The sequence below is a fragment of the Galeopterus variegatus genome, unplaced genomic scaffold (assembly GCF_000696425.1).
Source record: "Galeopterus variegatus unplaced genomic scaffold, G_variegatus-3.0.2 Scaffold237, whole genome shotgun sequence".
In the NCBI taxonomy this organism is placed as follows: domain Eukaryota; kingdom Metazoa; phylum Chordata; class Mammalia; order Dermoptera; family Cynocephalidae; genus Galeopterus; species Galeopterus variegatus.
Window position 1 is genome coordinate 304003 of NW_007726348.1, and position 16968 is coordinate 320970.

General features: G+C 36.2%; 1 protein-coding gene across 1 annotated transcript in view; it reads right to left on the reverse strand.

Annotated features, from left to right (window-relative positions):
• Positions 1–6121: 6121 nt before the first annotated feature.
• Positions 6122–16968, reverse strand: part of NEB (nebulin) — a 225660-nt gene continuing 214813 nt past the window's right edge. Inside the window, exons 140-147 of the mRNA XM_008566372.1 lie at positions 15849–15941; positions 14154–14246; positions 13174–13281; positions 12886–13069; positions 12468–12560; positions 11291–11440; positions 10876–10982; positions 6122–6911 (exon numbers count right to left, since the gene is read on the reverse strand). Of these exons, the coding sequence (XP_008564594.1) occupies positions 6738–6911; positions 10876–10982; positions 11291–11440; positions 12468–12560; positions 12886–13069; positions 13174–13281; positions 14154–14246; positions 15849–15941 (1002 nt within the window). The 3' untranslated portion in view covers positions 6122–6737. The remainder of the gene's footprint in view (positions 6912–10875; positions 10983–11290; positions 11441–12467; positions 12561–12885; positions 13070–13173; positions 13282–14153; positions 14247–15848; positions 15942–16968) is intronic.

A 16968-nucleotide genomic window follows, 5' to 3' on the forward strand; every position in this document is an offset into this window, starting at 1 on the left:
GAGCGCCACCGCGCTTCCCAAGCAGCGCACTATCCAGTGCGCCACCGGGCCGGCCCCTGCAGTTGTGTTTTTTAAGGTAAAGAAATGAGAATAATTAAAAATAAGTGCTATTTAAAATGCTGGCTTAGTTGAAATTTAAGAGAAAGTATAAATGACTTAATATTTTCTCTTAATGCCATTCCTTACAGCTTTGACTTTGATTTTAATTTAGTGAGAAAAGCCTAGGTTTTATCTCATATTCTTCATAATTGGTTTTCAGGGAGGTAATTTGTCAGCTAGGTTAGGAGACTATAAAATGGTGATTGTTGGCTAAGACTTGAGTAGGGGGGGGGAGATTTTGTTCACTCATTGCCACCACCCATGTCTATTTTATTCCTAAGCCATTAGAAAGGTCTTAATACTTTGTACACATACATTAGTGAAGCTTTGATTTTTCAACACAGTGCTTCTCATATTTGAATGTGCACGTAAAAATGCAGATTTGATTCAAGGATGTCTGTGATGGAAACTGAGAGTCTGCATTTCTGACAGACTGCTAGGTGATCCATACAGATGCTGATGTCTATGGACTGCACCCGTAGATAGCACTAAGAGGCTTCAGGCTGTGAATTAGATAACTGATGCAGATTTAATACTTAAAATTGTTGCCACAAAAGATAAGCTAGACTTTTACAACTTTTTCAAGTTTATGAACTGGGGTTGCAGACTGGTCTTGAACTCTTCAAACTAACAGTTCAAAAAAAATTTTTAAAGTTAAGCATAGAATTTTGCCTCTTGGAGCCTTTTTAAAATATGGAAGACATTTTTTAAAAAAATAAGTAGACTTAGCTTAAGGATTTCATGTTATAAAGAACCTTATTAATAAAGCAGATTAGGCAGTATTTTCTCATGAGTGTGGATTATGTTCTCTTGTTAATAAAGATTTTCAAATTTTAAAAATATTCTCTAAATATCTTTTGTTCTATTATGGGTCTTCATTATTAATAAACATGGAAAACAGGCCTCTTAAGGTTGATTTGGCAGTGAAGTTAGTAATGCCATAATGATGAAGTCATATCTGATAGGTATGGCCTGTCAATTTATTGAAGACCTCTGGTGACTTAACGTACTGTTATGTTACATGGATGAAAAATTAATGTGGAGTTTGAAAGGTACAGTTGAATAATTTGATTCTCTAAAAGTGAGTTTTTCTTGGGATTCTGTTAAGATCTTAGAATTCCCTCACATATTTAAATACTGTTTGTGAGAACTGCCTTCGTTGAAAGCACTAAAGAAAATGTAGCCAACAGTTTAGTAATGGGTTTTTAAATTGTTTTTTCAAAATTTATTGATTGCTTGATCTGTAAAATAAATTGAGTTTCATGGTTTCAGATGGCCCAGTTAATAATATGTCTGTTATGTGCCATGCTTTTTATAAAAGTATCCATTAAAATCTGAGTCATCCAGTTTGGAGATCGGTAGATATTTGCAGTATAGTAGTCTAACAGAATTGTGAGTTTACTCAGTTTAATACAATGTTAAACTTTACCAAGTGGTCTTAACCATTTTTTCTTTATATACTACTCCTTTCTCTCTCCAAAGAACAATTAAAATCAAACATGACATGCTCAGCTGTAAATGCTTACTCCCCTGAAAAATACCTTTAGAATGAAAGATAACCCCTCTTATCTGAGACTGTAAAACTGAAGGCAATATTTTCGGATTTTTTTTTTTTTTTAAAGATGACCGGTAAGGGGATCTTAACCCTTGACTTGGTGTTGCCAGCACCAAGCTCACCCATTGAGCTAACCGGCCATCCTTATATGGGATCCGAACCCATGGCCTTGGTGTTATCAGTACCACACTCTCCCGAGTGAGCCATGGGCCGGCCCCAATATTTTCAGTTTTTGATGTCACAGGGCAGAAAAAAGTCTTTGCAACTTTGTGTTCTGCTTGTAGCAGAAGGAATATTATTTTTGGCTACAGTGTGCTGATTTGTAATTGTGGATAAAGCCTTACTAGACATTAAGATTATATGCTGATAAAAAAAAAAAGTTGATGCACTGAGAAGTGATAAAATGAAGAAAAACAGGCAGATAGAGCTGAAATTTTAATAATGATTGTTATAATAATAATGCAATTAGTTCATTTAGTATAGGGACAAGCAGTCCTGTATACTATAGCTTGCAGCCAGTGGTCCTTGAGAGCTATTCTATTTATAAATTGGTGTGCACAAATTTCAAGTGATTATTTAATACACATTATTAATTTGTCCCCCCCAAAATAGTAAGCAAATAATTTTCAGAAGATAATTTTGTTTCTTAAATGGATAAACAATGTATAACCAGGAAGTCTACCTCCAAAATATTGTTATGGAACTGAAAATGGAATATAGTGTAATAACTTGATACATAATTGAATAGTTAACGTGTTTAAACAATTTATTTTTATAGACAGAGTTTTCTAAAAGAAAATGGAATTAGAAGCAGAATCAGTTTTTTGAGTATAGAAATTGAAGGATGGCAGTCTTAACTAGTAAATTTTTATATAGCAGGGAATCTGCAAATTGTAGCCTGACACCTGTTGTTTTGTACTCCTAAGCTGACTAGTTTTTACATTTTTTAAATGATTGGACAAAAAAAGAATATTTTGTGACACATATATAAAATTGAAGTTTTGGTATCCAGAAATAAAGTGTTACTGGAACACAGCCATGCTCAGTTAACTAGTATTGTCTTTGGCTGCTTTCCTGCTATAGTGGGTGAGTTGAGTAGTCTGACAGAGGCTGTATTACCTGCGACGCCTGAAATACGTACTTTCTGGCCTTTTCCAGAGTGTCAATTCTTGTTACAGAGGATAGTTTTGTTCATACCTGGCATGTAGTCAATTTGGTTATTTGCTTCTCGCTGACAGAATGGAGTCTTGATTCCTTAATTTCTGTTAACCCTATTTAGATTTTTTATAAAATGGGTTGCCCTGATTTCATTTGTCTTTTGCTATTGCTCAGATACATATTAAGAGATACTAGTACTATTTAAGTACACATTTTTTCTTCTACTTAAACTGTAATTATGTGTTAGCCATGATATCAAGGGACCTTAATGGTCTGCACGAAAGGCATCTGGCACTAATAGGTTAATCACACCTGTGAAGTAAATTGGGGTATAGGGGTTTGCTTTCCTTATTGGTTAGTTACTTATTGCTTTCATTGTATCTTAACACTACCTCCTTTGGATAGACCTGACTGATAGGTACTTAGAAAAAGACTGATAGAAACCAAATCAGTCATTTATTAACCCTATGATATTTTTGTCCCCATCACTTGGTAACCTCTTAAGACAGCTTAGTTTTACATTCACAAAGTATTTATATTTGATAAATCTTTCAAATGATTTATGTCAAAAACTTAACAGAAGTACCTGTTCGTTTCTCAGTTAACTGTGCTGGCAGATGGGAAGTAGGGGTGCTCTCAGTTTTGATTGTGTAATGCTTTATACAATGTTTGAAGCAGCAGACCTACACTGAAAAAGTTAGCATTTCTGGTTCATTATGACTTTGTTGAGGGAGGGAGAATCTTACATTGATCCAAAATAAAACCTTTCATGAATCATGGAGTTGACTTTTATTGAAACATTTTTAAAGAAATGCACTTTTACCTGAAATAAAACTATAAAAACTAAATTCTGATAATTGCTTTTGTTTTATTTTGTTGTTTGTTTTAATGAGACATGAAGTAAGAATAGCGTTATCCAAATACCAACATAAAGTGAACATTGTTTTCCTTCACCACCAACGCATGAACATTCATATTCTTTGCCCTACCCCATATGATCTGCTTTATAACCATAGAAGTTCTCTGACTTATTCAGTTTTATGGGTTCCACAGTCTTCTAAATCCATAGTTTTAGATAATCAGTAATGTTGAATGGTACTGTGTTTGTTTACTAGGGCTGCTGCAACCAAGTGCTGCAAACTGAGTGACAACAGAAATTCATTCATAGCTCTCGATACTAAAAGCAGCATTGGCACCTAAGGGCTGTGAGGAAGAGTCTGTTCCATGCTTCTCCCCTAGCTTTCTGGTGATTTATTGGCAGTTTTTGACATTTCTGGCATATAGAAGCATCACCCTAATCTCCACTTTTTCACATAGCTTTCTCCTCATGTACATGTGTGTCCAAAGTTACCCTTAAGGACACCAGGTCTATTGGATTAGGGCCCACCCTAATGAACTCATCTTAGCCAATATCTGCAACAACCTTGTTTCAAAATAAGGTCACATTCTGAGGCACTGGCCTAGGACTTAAATAAGGGTTTTGGGGGACATGATAGAACCCATAACATTTGTGAGTTAGTTTTGGCTCAGGTGTAATGTACGGATGTAATTGCTCCCTTTTAATGGTCACTGAGGCCTTTGTAGCCTTTGTAGCCTTGTAATCCTGAGTCTGATAGAGATTACATACAGAGGACTTTCCCAGTATCTGATGCCTGGAAGAAAACGGGAAGATTTGAAGACTAGACATAGATTGCCAGTTGTTAAGGTGTGTTAATTTTAAGAGTCCTTTTTGAGAAGCACACTAAAATATGACCAACAGGATTCACTTAAGGGAATGGAAGGAGGGCATTGGTGGGGTGGAGAGGAAACAAGATTAACCAGGAGTTGATAATTTTTAAGGCTGGGTGGTGGATATAGACAGGAAGATGGAAGATAATGTGTATATATGTTGAACACTTTTCAAGCTTTAGAAAAAGTCTAGAATTAAAAGTTGTGTTTGTTTTCCTTGTAATTGCAACTGCAAAGTGTATTTTGGCAGGCCTATAAAGTAAATAGGGAATTTAAAACTAAACCAGTCCATTGTAACTGAGAAAGCATATTTTTTAGGTGTTCACAACATTTGGGTGGAGGGGCGGGGGGAACTGCATGATGGGATTGTTGCCTAGCTTAGTTTGGATTTTTACCCAGTTTAAACAAAGATTGAAGATTTGGAAGTGGGAGAGTGGTAATATCTCTCACCACTGGGATGCTTAGGAATGGTCTATTTTGTTCTGTTTTTGAAGATCAAAAACAGACTTGTTTCATTTATGCAAAGAACTCATTTACAACCCTCAGGTATGGACTACGTACAGAATAATACAAGAGGCATTTGCTTCCAAGGTGGTCACTGTATAAATTAAAATTATGAATATGAGGGGGTAAGTCCCACCAGAGGGCACAAAAGCTTTTCTCCAAGACTTCAGGAATCCTTCCTTCCTCTACATGGACAGGATCGTCAGGCCCCAGGGACTGTAGACTTGGGGCAGGCAGAAGAGCAGCCCCACAGAGGCGACAGCAATGACTCCATAATGTGTTGGGACACCGGCCCATCACCAACTGGCAGTTTCCTACAACACTCAGGTTCATTCCTTTTCGCTTCTAACTTGTTAGGTAAATGGTTTTCTATGTAAACAGTGGTCTGTCTTTTCTTGGAACTGTATGTTCATCATCTGAACTTCAGCATCTAGCATTTAGCCTGGCATACAGATGTATTTCCTGATCATTTGCAAGTATGTGCACTCTCTTTGCTAGAGCACTCCCTGTTATTCTCAGAGACACACTTTTAAGAAAATTGAGACCACAGCATTGCTACAGCTCTGAGGTTACAGGGACAGATCTTTGCTTTTTTAGGAAGGGTGGTCTGTGAACTTAAGCATGATGCCATTACTGGTTGTCTCTCCACCTTTACCTCTTTAACCACCTTTTCCACATACTGCCCCACTGGATACAAATGGGAAAGATCTCCTGAGACTAGGATTGGATCCAAGGCTGTTTATTTATTTTTTTGGTGGCTGGCCAGTACAGGTACCCAAACCCTTGACTCTGATGTTATAACTCCACACTCTAACCAACTGGGCTAACCGGCCTGCCTTTTCTTTTTTTCTTTTTTCCCCAAGGGCTGTTTCTAAAATTAAGGGAAGCTTGCTGAACACAAGTATGGATAAGAGTTTTGAGAATGTCTACTCTTGTGCATTTTTAACAGCACAATTTTTTTTTAAATGTAGATAGTTTTTGTAGTCAAGTCTAGTGTAAGGAATTTGCTTTATTTAATTTTTTATTGGTAGATCTTAAAAGCATAAAAAATAAAGAATGCTCATTCCATCAATGCAGTTTGTTGCAGAATTATCAATTTTATTAGCTACCAATTTATCACCAGTTTATATTGACTATCAGTTTTATAACTTCATATCTGGATTAGAAATACAAGCATTAGCATTCAGTAAGAAAGGAAAAGATGAATATCTCTGCCATTTTTCCTTTAATGTGTTTGCCATGTTCAGAATCCCTGTTTTAGAAAAGAAATAATGTTAAATATTTTTTATGGAGAAAGACTGGGTTGATACAGCAATAATATAACATTAGAGAAGCTTTTAAAATGTCTATCCTAATATTGAAATTGTTTTAAATCCAAAGGAAAATTTGATAGTGGCAGTTTTTAAAATAGAGAACTTATAAGCTTAGTGTCTCAAGTTTTATGTGCAAGTTCAGAAAATAATGAAAATGTAAATCTAGTTCAATAACTGGACAGATTAGTGATACCAACATTTGTTTTACTAGAGAATTATTGGGGTTCATACAGAAACAAGGGGTGGTACTACCATAAATCATATAGACACAGAAAAACCGTTAGGCAGCTTGAGAACTTGAGTAATAGTGGAGAGTCTAAACTGAAATATTGACTGCAGGATTTGTAGGTCGTGCATACAGTTGTGATGCTTTGAAGTGCCTAAATAGCTTCAACGTAGTTGGCTGGGAGCATGCCAGTCCTGCCAGTCCTCTGCACAGTACCGTACATCCAACCTTCATCAATAGCTTGAACATTTACAATAGCATCTCCATCTTTGAAGGACACCTCATCTGCATCAGCAGCCATGTAGTCATACATGGCACGGAAGATTTTCTATTTAAGGAGATGGAAAAAAAGGAAAAATTTTATTTATTGGATTTGCAATGACAAACCCGAACAATTATGAGTTCTCTCATGACCTATTTCACATATTCCAACTTAAATATGTGCAACCACCACCAAAAAAGTAAAAAAAAAAAAAATTGCAAATCATGTATCTGATAAGAGATTAACGTCCAGGATACATATAAAGAACTTCTACAACTCAACACACACATAAAAAGACAAAGGATATGAAATAGGCATTTCTCCAAAGACGGACAAATAGCCAGTCAATAAGCACAGAAGATGCTCAACGTCTTAGTCATTAGGGAAATGCAAATCAAAACCACAATGAGACACCACTTCACACACACTAGAATGATGATAATCAAAAAGACATATAACAGGTGTTAGAGAGGATGTGGAGAAATTGGAACCCTTATGAACTACTGGCGGAAATGTAAATGATGTAGCCACTTTGGAAAACAGTTTGGCAGTTATCACATGTTAAATATGGAATTACCATATGACCCAGCAGTTCCTCCACTAGGTATACACCCAAGAGGAATGAAAATATGTATATGCACGCTAATTTGTATACGCATGTTTTAGCAGTTTTATTCATAATATCCAAAAAGTGGGAACAACCCAAATGCTCACCAACCAATGAATGAATAAACAAAATGTGGTACATCCATACAATGAACTATAATTTGGTAGTAAAAAGAATGAAGTACTGATATATGATATAACAGATAAACCTCAAAATGTTAAGTGAAAGAAGGCATGCACTAAAGTCCACATATTATGTGATTTCACTTATATGAAAAGTTCCAAATAGACAACTATGTACAGCTAGATCAGTGGGGGCTGGCCAGTTAGCTCACTTGGTCAGAACACAGTGCTGATAATACCAAGGTCGAGGGTTCAGATCCCCATACCCACCAGCAGCCAAAAGAAAAAAAAAAGTACATCAGTGGATGCCTAGGATTGGATGGAGCTGGAAGAGAGAGGATGGGGATGGACAGTGAATGCTAACAGGTACAAGGTTTGGTTTGTTTTTTTTTTTTCTTTTATGGTGATGAAAATATCCTAAAATTAGATTATGGTGATGATTGAACAACTTTTTTTTTTTTTGAAAAAGATGACCGGTAAGGGGATCTCAACCCTTGGCTTGGTGTTGTCAGCACCACGCTCAGCCAGTGAGCAAACCGGCCATCCCTATATAGGATCCGAACCCGCGGCCTTGGTGTTATCAGCACCGCACTCTACCGAGTGAGCCATGGGCCGGCCCTGAACAACTTTTTAAATGAACTAAAAATCATTGAGTTGTATACTTTAAATTATGAACTTAATACTATGTTAATTATATATCCACGAAACTGTGTATACTCAAAGAGAAAAAAGAGAATGTGCTAATTTTATATGTGACTGTGGCCTTTCCTTTTTGGGGAGGTTAATCTTCTGTTTTGGAGAAGAATTTTATTTATTTATTTTTTCAGGGAGTCAACTCTAGAGAAGAATTTTAAAAACCATAGCAATATTGCATGTCATCTCTCACTTTGGCAATTTTGGAGCATACCAGTAGTAAAAGTTCTTTTTTTTTTTTTTTTTTTTTTTTTTTTGTCTTTTGTCTTTTTCCATGTCCGGCAACGGATCGCAACCCTCAGTGTTGCCCCCGTACCGGACCGGGGACCGGCAACGGGATTGCAACCCTCGGTGTTGCTCCCGCGCCTCACTCAGCCAGTGAGCGGGAACCGGTCTGTATGTGGGATCCGAACCCTCGGGCGGGAGCGCCGCCGCGCTTCCCAAGCGGTGCACTTATCCAGTGCGCCACCGGGCCGGCCCAGTAAAAGTTCTGAGAGACTATTCAACACAAAGTTTTTAAAAAAAATTTAATGCTTTGGAGGTATAAATAATAAGTGAAAATACCCAAAGTTTCTTTCTAGGAGCAGCCACTGGTTAGTAATTTGGGTTGTAATCTATACATATACATTTTTTTGCATTGTGAAACATACACACAGATATTCATATTCACAAATAGATTTCTCCTTTCCCCTGAATAAGTGGAACAAACCTGTAATACTCTGGCTTATTCTTTTCATTTAATATAGCTTAGAAGTCTTTCCATATAAATATTGATCTATCTTACTCTTTTTGACCACTGGAGAGAATTCCACATTTTGTTAATACCACAAATAATTCAGCATTTCCATTTTTATGGACACTTAGTTGTCACTGTTTTCTAACACTACAATGAACATCCTAGCGTTTATCTTTGGGCAAATAATCTCTGAAGAAAGAGCTTTAAATTGAAAGTGTTAGGTCAAAATGTGTTTAAATTTTTTAAAAGCATTTGATACTCTAATGTTCGAATATCATATTTTACTATTGTTTTCACTTGCATAGTCTGGGTTACTAGTCATGATGAACACTCTTTTTGTTGGACATTTTTATTTTTTCCATAAATTGTCTATTCATACTCTTTCAGGTCTTTCTTATTTTGAGGGGAGGGGAATAATTTGTCATTGAATTTTAGATACTTTATGCTTTTTAGATACTAATGTTTATGTTATATATGCTGTAAATATTTTCTCCCAGTCTGACATGTTTCTTTTTGTTATAGAAACATTTAAAATCCTATAGTCAAATCTGTCAGTCTTTCTTCCTTTATACTTTTGGATCTTGGAACTTGCTTAGGAAGTCTTTCCACAATACTATAAAAGTAGTCTCTATTTTTCTGCAATACTTTTAAAATTTTGGTTCTTACATTTCAATCTTTGGTACAGCTGCAATTTAAGTAGACTTTGAGATGGGTATCTAATTTTATTATTATTATTATTATTACTAAATAGATAACTAGTTATCCCAAGATCATATAATTAAATAACTCATCCCTTTCCTGCTGATCTGTAATTCTTTTAGGGTCCATTTCTGAACTTCATTTATTTGTGTGTCTATTACCATACCAAATCCCTATTTAATTATAATAATCTTGTAGTGTGTTTTGCTCTTTTATGGTTTTTTCTTTCATCATTTTCAAAATTTGCTTGGTTATTATTGCATCTTTACTCCTTCAAATAAATTTTAGAATTATCATGCACATTTTTAAAATATGCTATTGAGAGGGCCGGCCCGTGGCTCACTTGGGAGAGCGTGGTGCTGACAACACCAAGTCAAGGGTTAAGATCCCCTTACAGGTCATCTTTTTAGAAAAAATAAAATAAAATATGCTATGGGGATTTTTATTGGAACTGTCAAATTTATTGATTTATTTCAGGAGAAATGACAATGTTACAATATTCCCTTCTTGAAATATAATATCTCAATAGTTATTTAGATCTTCGTTTATGTCCTTAGTAAGGATAGTTGTCTTAATATAAATATTGTTCACTTTAGTCCTAAAGCTTTATGTTTTTGTAACGTTATGAATGGGGTCAGAATTTTAAACTAAGAGTTTTATTTTTTACAGCTGGCTAGTATGGGGATCTGAACCCTTGCCCTTGGTGTTATAACACCACTCTCCAACCAACTGAGCTAACTGGCCAGTCCTAAATTAAGAGTTTTAAAGTAGCCTGATGAATTGTGAACATGATTTAATATATATTTTAATATATATTAATATATATATATATTAATAGAGGAGATCTAAGATATGTCACGTGTGTATGTATATTATGTATTCTTAAAGAATAATCCCAAGTACCAAATGTTTAGTTTAAGATAGTCAGTGAAGTCAATGATCCAAAACTGATGCTTTGCTCTAGTTGTTTGTTTGTTTCTTTGTTTAATCATTGCATAATGCTTTTTCATTAATTCAGGTTTGGTTTTCTGGTATTACTGACATGTAGTAAAAGAGAATTATAGAACCTACTAGAAGGTTTGGTTAAAAAAAAAAAGATGAGAATACCTATAATCGTTTTCGCACATATGAAAAAATAGAATGATTTGAGTAAGTTCTTTATTATTTACTTACTCCAGCAGTAGATGGATGAGAAGGGATAGAAGATACCGTTGTCTGTTGGGTGGCAACTGAAGATGATCGTTGTTGTGGAAGCACTATGGTTTTTGCATGTTTGTAAGCTGAAAAGGAAAAAAAATAGTTTGTAAGGAGAAAACATGGCTACACATCATTTAATCTGTTTTTAGCAGCTGAGCTGTGTTGTGTTTTTCCCCAACTTAAAAAGAATGATTTCCAAGAAGGGAGGATCTAATAAAATTAAAGAAAATGAAACATCTAACTTCATGTAACCCTCCACTAATTCTAGTTTTTTCTCATTAGAGGAATCAAGATTTATTTATTGATTTATTTTTACTCAAATCATCTCTTACAGTAACCATCCATGAGCTGGCCAGCCATGACTGTCAAAGTCAACGCCATCAGCTTGTACCTGGTGAGGCTGCAGAGAAGACGCCCCCGTCACTGTAGGTGGAGAGGTGGTGGTCGGCAGCTTCTGAATGCTCAGACTTCTCTTCGCCCCCACTGATGCTCAGCGCGCTGGCAGATCGCGACTGCTCCCGGCCCCGGCGCTGAGCTTGGACTGGGAGAGATGTGATTAAGAGAGATGTAGCCAAGTTGAAACTTCTGTAGTAGGAATGCCTAACAGTAATACAATCTCAGCTGTTATTTTTTGCCAAGCATGGTTTTAGGTAATTTTCCATGGAGTATACCCTCACAACTCTACTGCTGTATGGGTTGTCTTCTCTATTTTATATATGAGAACCTAAATAAATGGCCAAGGTCATGTAACAGTCGAGTGGTACAGCCAGGTTTCAGATCCAAGAGTGTCAACTACTATTCCTTCCCTCCACCCTGCCCATTTTCCTGGCTCACCAAAATGAATAGATAGTAATATTCACGTTTACATTCCATCTTCAACTTCTCTAGAAAGACCTTCCTAACTTCCAAATTAATATAGGTATTCTCTCTATATTCCCACAATACCGTAGGCAGACCTTTACAATTGCATGTGTCAAGGTGTAACTGTGGATTTACTCCTCTGCCTTTACCACTAGACTAGAGTATAAATTCTTTGAGGGTTGGCACTACATACAAGGGTACTTCAAAAAATTCATGGAAAATTTTGCATTATCTTTTAATTCTGTTTTTCCATGAACTTTTTGAAGTACCCTCATTTTATTCTACTTTTTATCATGAACAGAACAGCCTGTTTTGTTGAATGAATAATTTTCCTTGACATAAGAGAGCTCAGAAAGTTCCTAAAGGTCAAATTCATGTTTTTCCTTTTGTCTATGTATTTTATTGTTATTATTTTTCCAATAAAAAGGTTTACTACTTTTTTCTTCTTTAGGAGACAAAAAAAAAAAAAAAAATAGAAATAATAATACTGGGGCCTGAAGGAGACTTGCACTGAGGTGGTGTAGCATTATCTTTTCCTAACTTGAACTTGTGTAGAAAATATGTTAGTCAGTGAGGTGTTTTTATGCAAAATCGGCAACTCAGAAAATTGAAAACCCTGGAGGGAAGGAACTTCAGAGCCTAAAAGTCAGACTCCAACACACTACACGGTCATATTTTTGTTATACACCTTTTGCAGCATAACATACCATTAATCATGTGTAAGCTGCGAGATTGAATGTTGTCTTCTGCAGGGTCATAGTCAAAAACTGAACCAGGATTGGTACGCCAGACACGTAAACCTGAAAGGGAGACCAGTGATCAGAACAGGTGTTCCTGGACTCCAATAACTTGAACACCAAGGCATCAATTTAAATGGTCACAGGAGTATGAATCACTTTTTCAGCTTAGGTTCTGGTCATGTCTTCTCCTCAGAGGAGAACAAAGATCAGGTAGAAAGATGTCAGCTCTGCAAACTGTGAGATAATAGGGACTTTCTTTCATACTTAATGAAAACAGATTGAGGTCGTTTATACTTTGATTTGATGTAGATAATGTCACTTTTGTGTTCTTCTACTCCCCTTAAAGTTGATTCCCCACCCCACCCCACCCCCAGGGCTCAGTTACCTGTAATAGTCTCCTGATCCTGGTCATTCCGTTTTTGTTCCATTTCTACCACTTTCCTCTGAATACCTCGGTAGTTAATGTCACTGAAGTCCTGTGTGTTCTTCTTTACTCGTTCAGTAATAGGATCCGTCACCACTGGTGTGAAGCAACCCTTGTGTTTCTCAAAGTCTTCATGATATTTCACCTGAAATGTCATGCATTTGCTTTATGGACATATAAGGTGTGACCACTTCCCTTTCTACATGTTCCAACAGGATTCCAACCAATCCTAAAGAATTCCTGACTCACCGTTGAGATGTGTCGCTGGGTTTCCCTCACCCGACGCATCTCTGGGGTGTCCAACACATAAGCAGCTTTGCCTTGTATTTGCTTCCGGAAGCTATCCGAATAAAGAACCTGATCGGAGAGACCATGAATGAGCACGGGACATGGTGCTGTCATTCTGTAGGTGAAAGGGGCTGCTGAGGGAAGATTGAGTCGGTGGAAGGACCAGGCGAGCCAAGTGACTAAGTGACTAACAAGGGAACAGGGTAGCATGAGGACAGGTGGGGCTTGCAGCCAAAAACGTAGGACTTGTTTTGACTTTGAAAATGAAATTTTCATTTTCAAAGGAGAAAGGGCACAGTATGATTTTGGAAAGAAAAAGAAAAAAGTAGATTCTTGAATTTGCTAGGAATTGTACCACCAGCACCAGCATATTCAATAGCATTTGGCACTAACTTTGATACTAAAGGGAATTTAAAAGAACTATCTTTTAAAACAAGTGATGATTTTTCTTAGGCTATGTCCAGATTTTATAAACCAGTATGCTAATAAAGACATCAAAGTCCTCCACACACTAAAAACCCAAAATATCAAGGCCAAAGTAGGCATCCATTTCAGAGTATAATCCATTTCATAAGGTACCTTAAAAATAAGGGAGAGCAGAAGATTGGGAATGTTAGAAAGTCAATTTGTTATAGTTGGTTATGTAAAACTATCTCAGAGTAAATAAAAAGGGGAGAGAAAACATGTGCAATTAACTTGTTACTTTTAGTATGATCATTTGGAATTTAAAAGCACAGTTGTGTTAAGTTTAGTGTAAATTTTAAGTTGAATGAGAAAGTGCACGTTTTTATGGTGTTAAATTGTTATGTTCCAAGATGTTACACTTCTCTCTTTTTAAATTTTAGTGTGTTTTTCAGTTGAATGACAAAGGCACATTTTTATGATGTTAACATGTTATTTTCCACGTTGTTGCACGACTCCTTTTTAGTCCTAGGAAATACCGAGCTAATGTTTTCTTGGTTGCGCTTAGCTCTCTCCATCTCTGGAGTAACAGGTGTTGGAGTTGCTTTTCTCATATTCTCTTTGTACAATACCTAGGGGAGCCAAAAGAGCAGCCAGACATCAAAGAGCAGAAAACCAGTTCTGAACATCATCATATAGCTTGGTGTTATGGCTTAATTATATCACACTATAAAAAACACCTCAGGAAGAGAAAGCCATTAAAATGTTATGGTAGAAAGCAAAAGATTAAGAAAGAACTAAAATCAATGTGAGTTGGTGGGATTGTTTTGTTGTTTTTAAATGTACAATGACAAATTTTAAAAGATACACAAAAATTTTGGAAACACTGTGAGATAAATTAGTAGTATAACCATGTTTGCCAGTCTTGTTAAAATTTTAACGATTTGTTTTTCCTTTCTGAAATACCGAGCTAAAGTTTTCTTGATTGCGTTTGGCTCTTTCCATCTCAGGAGTAAAGGGTGTGGGGGTTGCTTTCCCCAGGTCCTCTTTGTATAGCACCTGCGAGGTACAAAGTGGTACCCAAAAGTCACAAAGAGGTAACATTCACTATTAAATATAATGCAATTGGGGGTGGAGGGAGAGAAACTATGTTTAATCTATTACTATTAGTGAGAACAGCTCTCAAAAAGAAAGCTTTTAAAGTAGTTAATGAGGGCTGGCTGGTTAGCTCAGTTGATTATAGAGCTCAGTGTTGATAACACCAAAGTCAAGGGTTCAGATCCTTTTAAAGCCAGCCACCAAGAAGAAGAAAAAAAAAAAAAAAAAAAAATGAAAATCATCATGTAGTTGGTTTATGGATCAATTATATCACACTGTAAGAAACACCTCAGGAAGAGTGGGCCATTAAAATGTTATGGTAGAAAGCAAAAGATTAAGTAAAATCTGTGTGAGCTGATGGGATTGGTTTATTTCTTTTAAATGAATGAGGGGAAATCTTAAAAGATACACAAAAGTTTTAGAAACACTGTAAGATAAATTAGTGGTTTAACCATGTTTGCCAGTCTTGTTAAAATTTTAACAATTTGTTTTTCCTTTCTGAAATACCGAGCTAAAGTTTTCTTGATTGCGTTTGGCTCTTTCCATCTCAGGAGTAAAAGGTGTGGGGGTCGCTTTCCCCAGGTTCTCTTTGTATAGCACCTGCGAGGTACAAAGTGGTACCCAAAAGTCACAAGGAGACAATATTCACTATTAAATATAATGCAATTGGAAGAGAGAAAACACTATATTTAATCTATTACTATTAGTGAGAACAGCTCTCATGAATAAGGCTTTAAAAATAGTGAGAACTAACTGGCTGGTTAGCTCAGTTGGTTATAGAGCTCAGTGTTGATAACACCAAGTCAAGGGTTCGAATCCCCTTACCAGCCAGCCACCAAAAAAAGAAAAGAGAAAGAATGAAAATCATCATGTAGCTGGTGTTATGGCTCAATCATATCACACTGTAAGAAATACCTCAGGAAGCGAAACCATTAAAATGCTATGGTAGAAAGCAAAAGATTAAGAAGTAAAATCAGTGTGAGCTGGTGGGATTGGGTTACTTCTTTTAAATGGACAAGGAGAAATCTTATAAGATACACAAAAATTGTGGAAACATTGTGAGATAAATTAGTGGTATAACCATATTTTCCAGTCTTGTTAAAATTTTAACAATTTGTTTTTCCTTTCTGAAATACCGAGCTAAAGTTTTCTTGATTGCGTTTGACTCTTTCCATCTCAGGAGTAAAGGGTGTGGGGGTTGCTTTCCCCAGGTTCTCTTTGTATAGCACCTGCGAGGTACAAAGTGGTACCCAAAAGTCACAAAGAGGTAACATTCACTATTAAATATAATGCAATTGGGGGTGGGGGGAGAGAAACTATGTTTAATCTATTACTATTAGTGAGAACAGCTCTCAAAAAGAAAGCTTTTAAAATAGTTAATGAGGGCTGGCTGGTTAGCTCAGTTGATTATAGAGCTCAGTGTTGATAACACCAAAGTCAAGGGTTCAGATCCTTTTAAAGCCAGCCACCAAGAAGAAGAAATAAAAAAAAAAAAGAATGAAAATCATCATGTAGTTGGTTTATGGATCAATTATATCACACTGTAAGAAACACCTCAGGAAGAGTGGGCCATTAAAATATTATGGTAGAAAGCAAAAGATTAAGTAAAATCTGTGTGAGCTGATGGGATTGGTTTATTTCTTTTAAATGAATGAGGGGAAATCTTAAAAGATACACAAAAGTTTTAGAAACACTGTAAGATAAATTAGTGGTTTAACCATGTTTGCCAGTCTTGTTAAAATTTTAACGATTTGTTTTTCCTTTCTGAAATACCGAGCTAAAGTTTTCTTGATTGCGTTTGGCTCTTTCCATCTCAGGAGTAAAGGGTGTGGGGGTTGCTTTCCCCAGGTCCTCTTTGTATAGCACCTGCGAGGTACAAAGTGGTACCCAAAAGTCACAAGGAGACAATATTCACTATTAAATATAATGCAATTGGAAGAGGGAAAACACTATATTTAATCTATTACTATTAGTGAGAACAGCTCTCATGAATAAGGCTTTAAAAATAGTTAGTGAGAACTAACTGGCTGGTTAGCTCAGTTGGTTATAGAGCTCAGTGTTGATAACACCAAGTCAAGGGTTCGAATCCCCTTACCAGCCAGCCACCAAAAAAAGAAAAGAAAAAGAATGAAAATCATCATGTAGCTGGTGTTATGGCTCAATCATATCACACTGTAAGAAATACCTCAGGAAGAGAAACCATTAAAATGCTATGGTAGAAAGCAAAAGATTAAGAAGTAAAATCAGTGTGAGCTG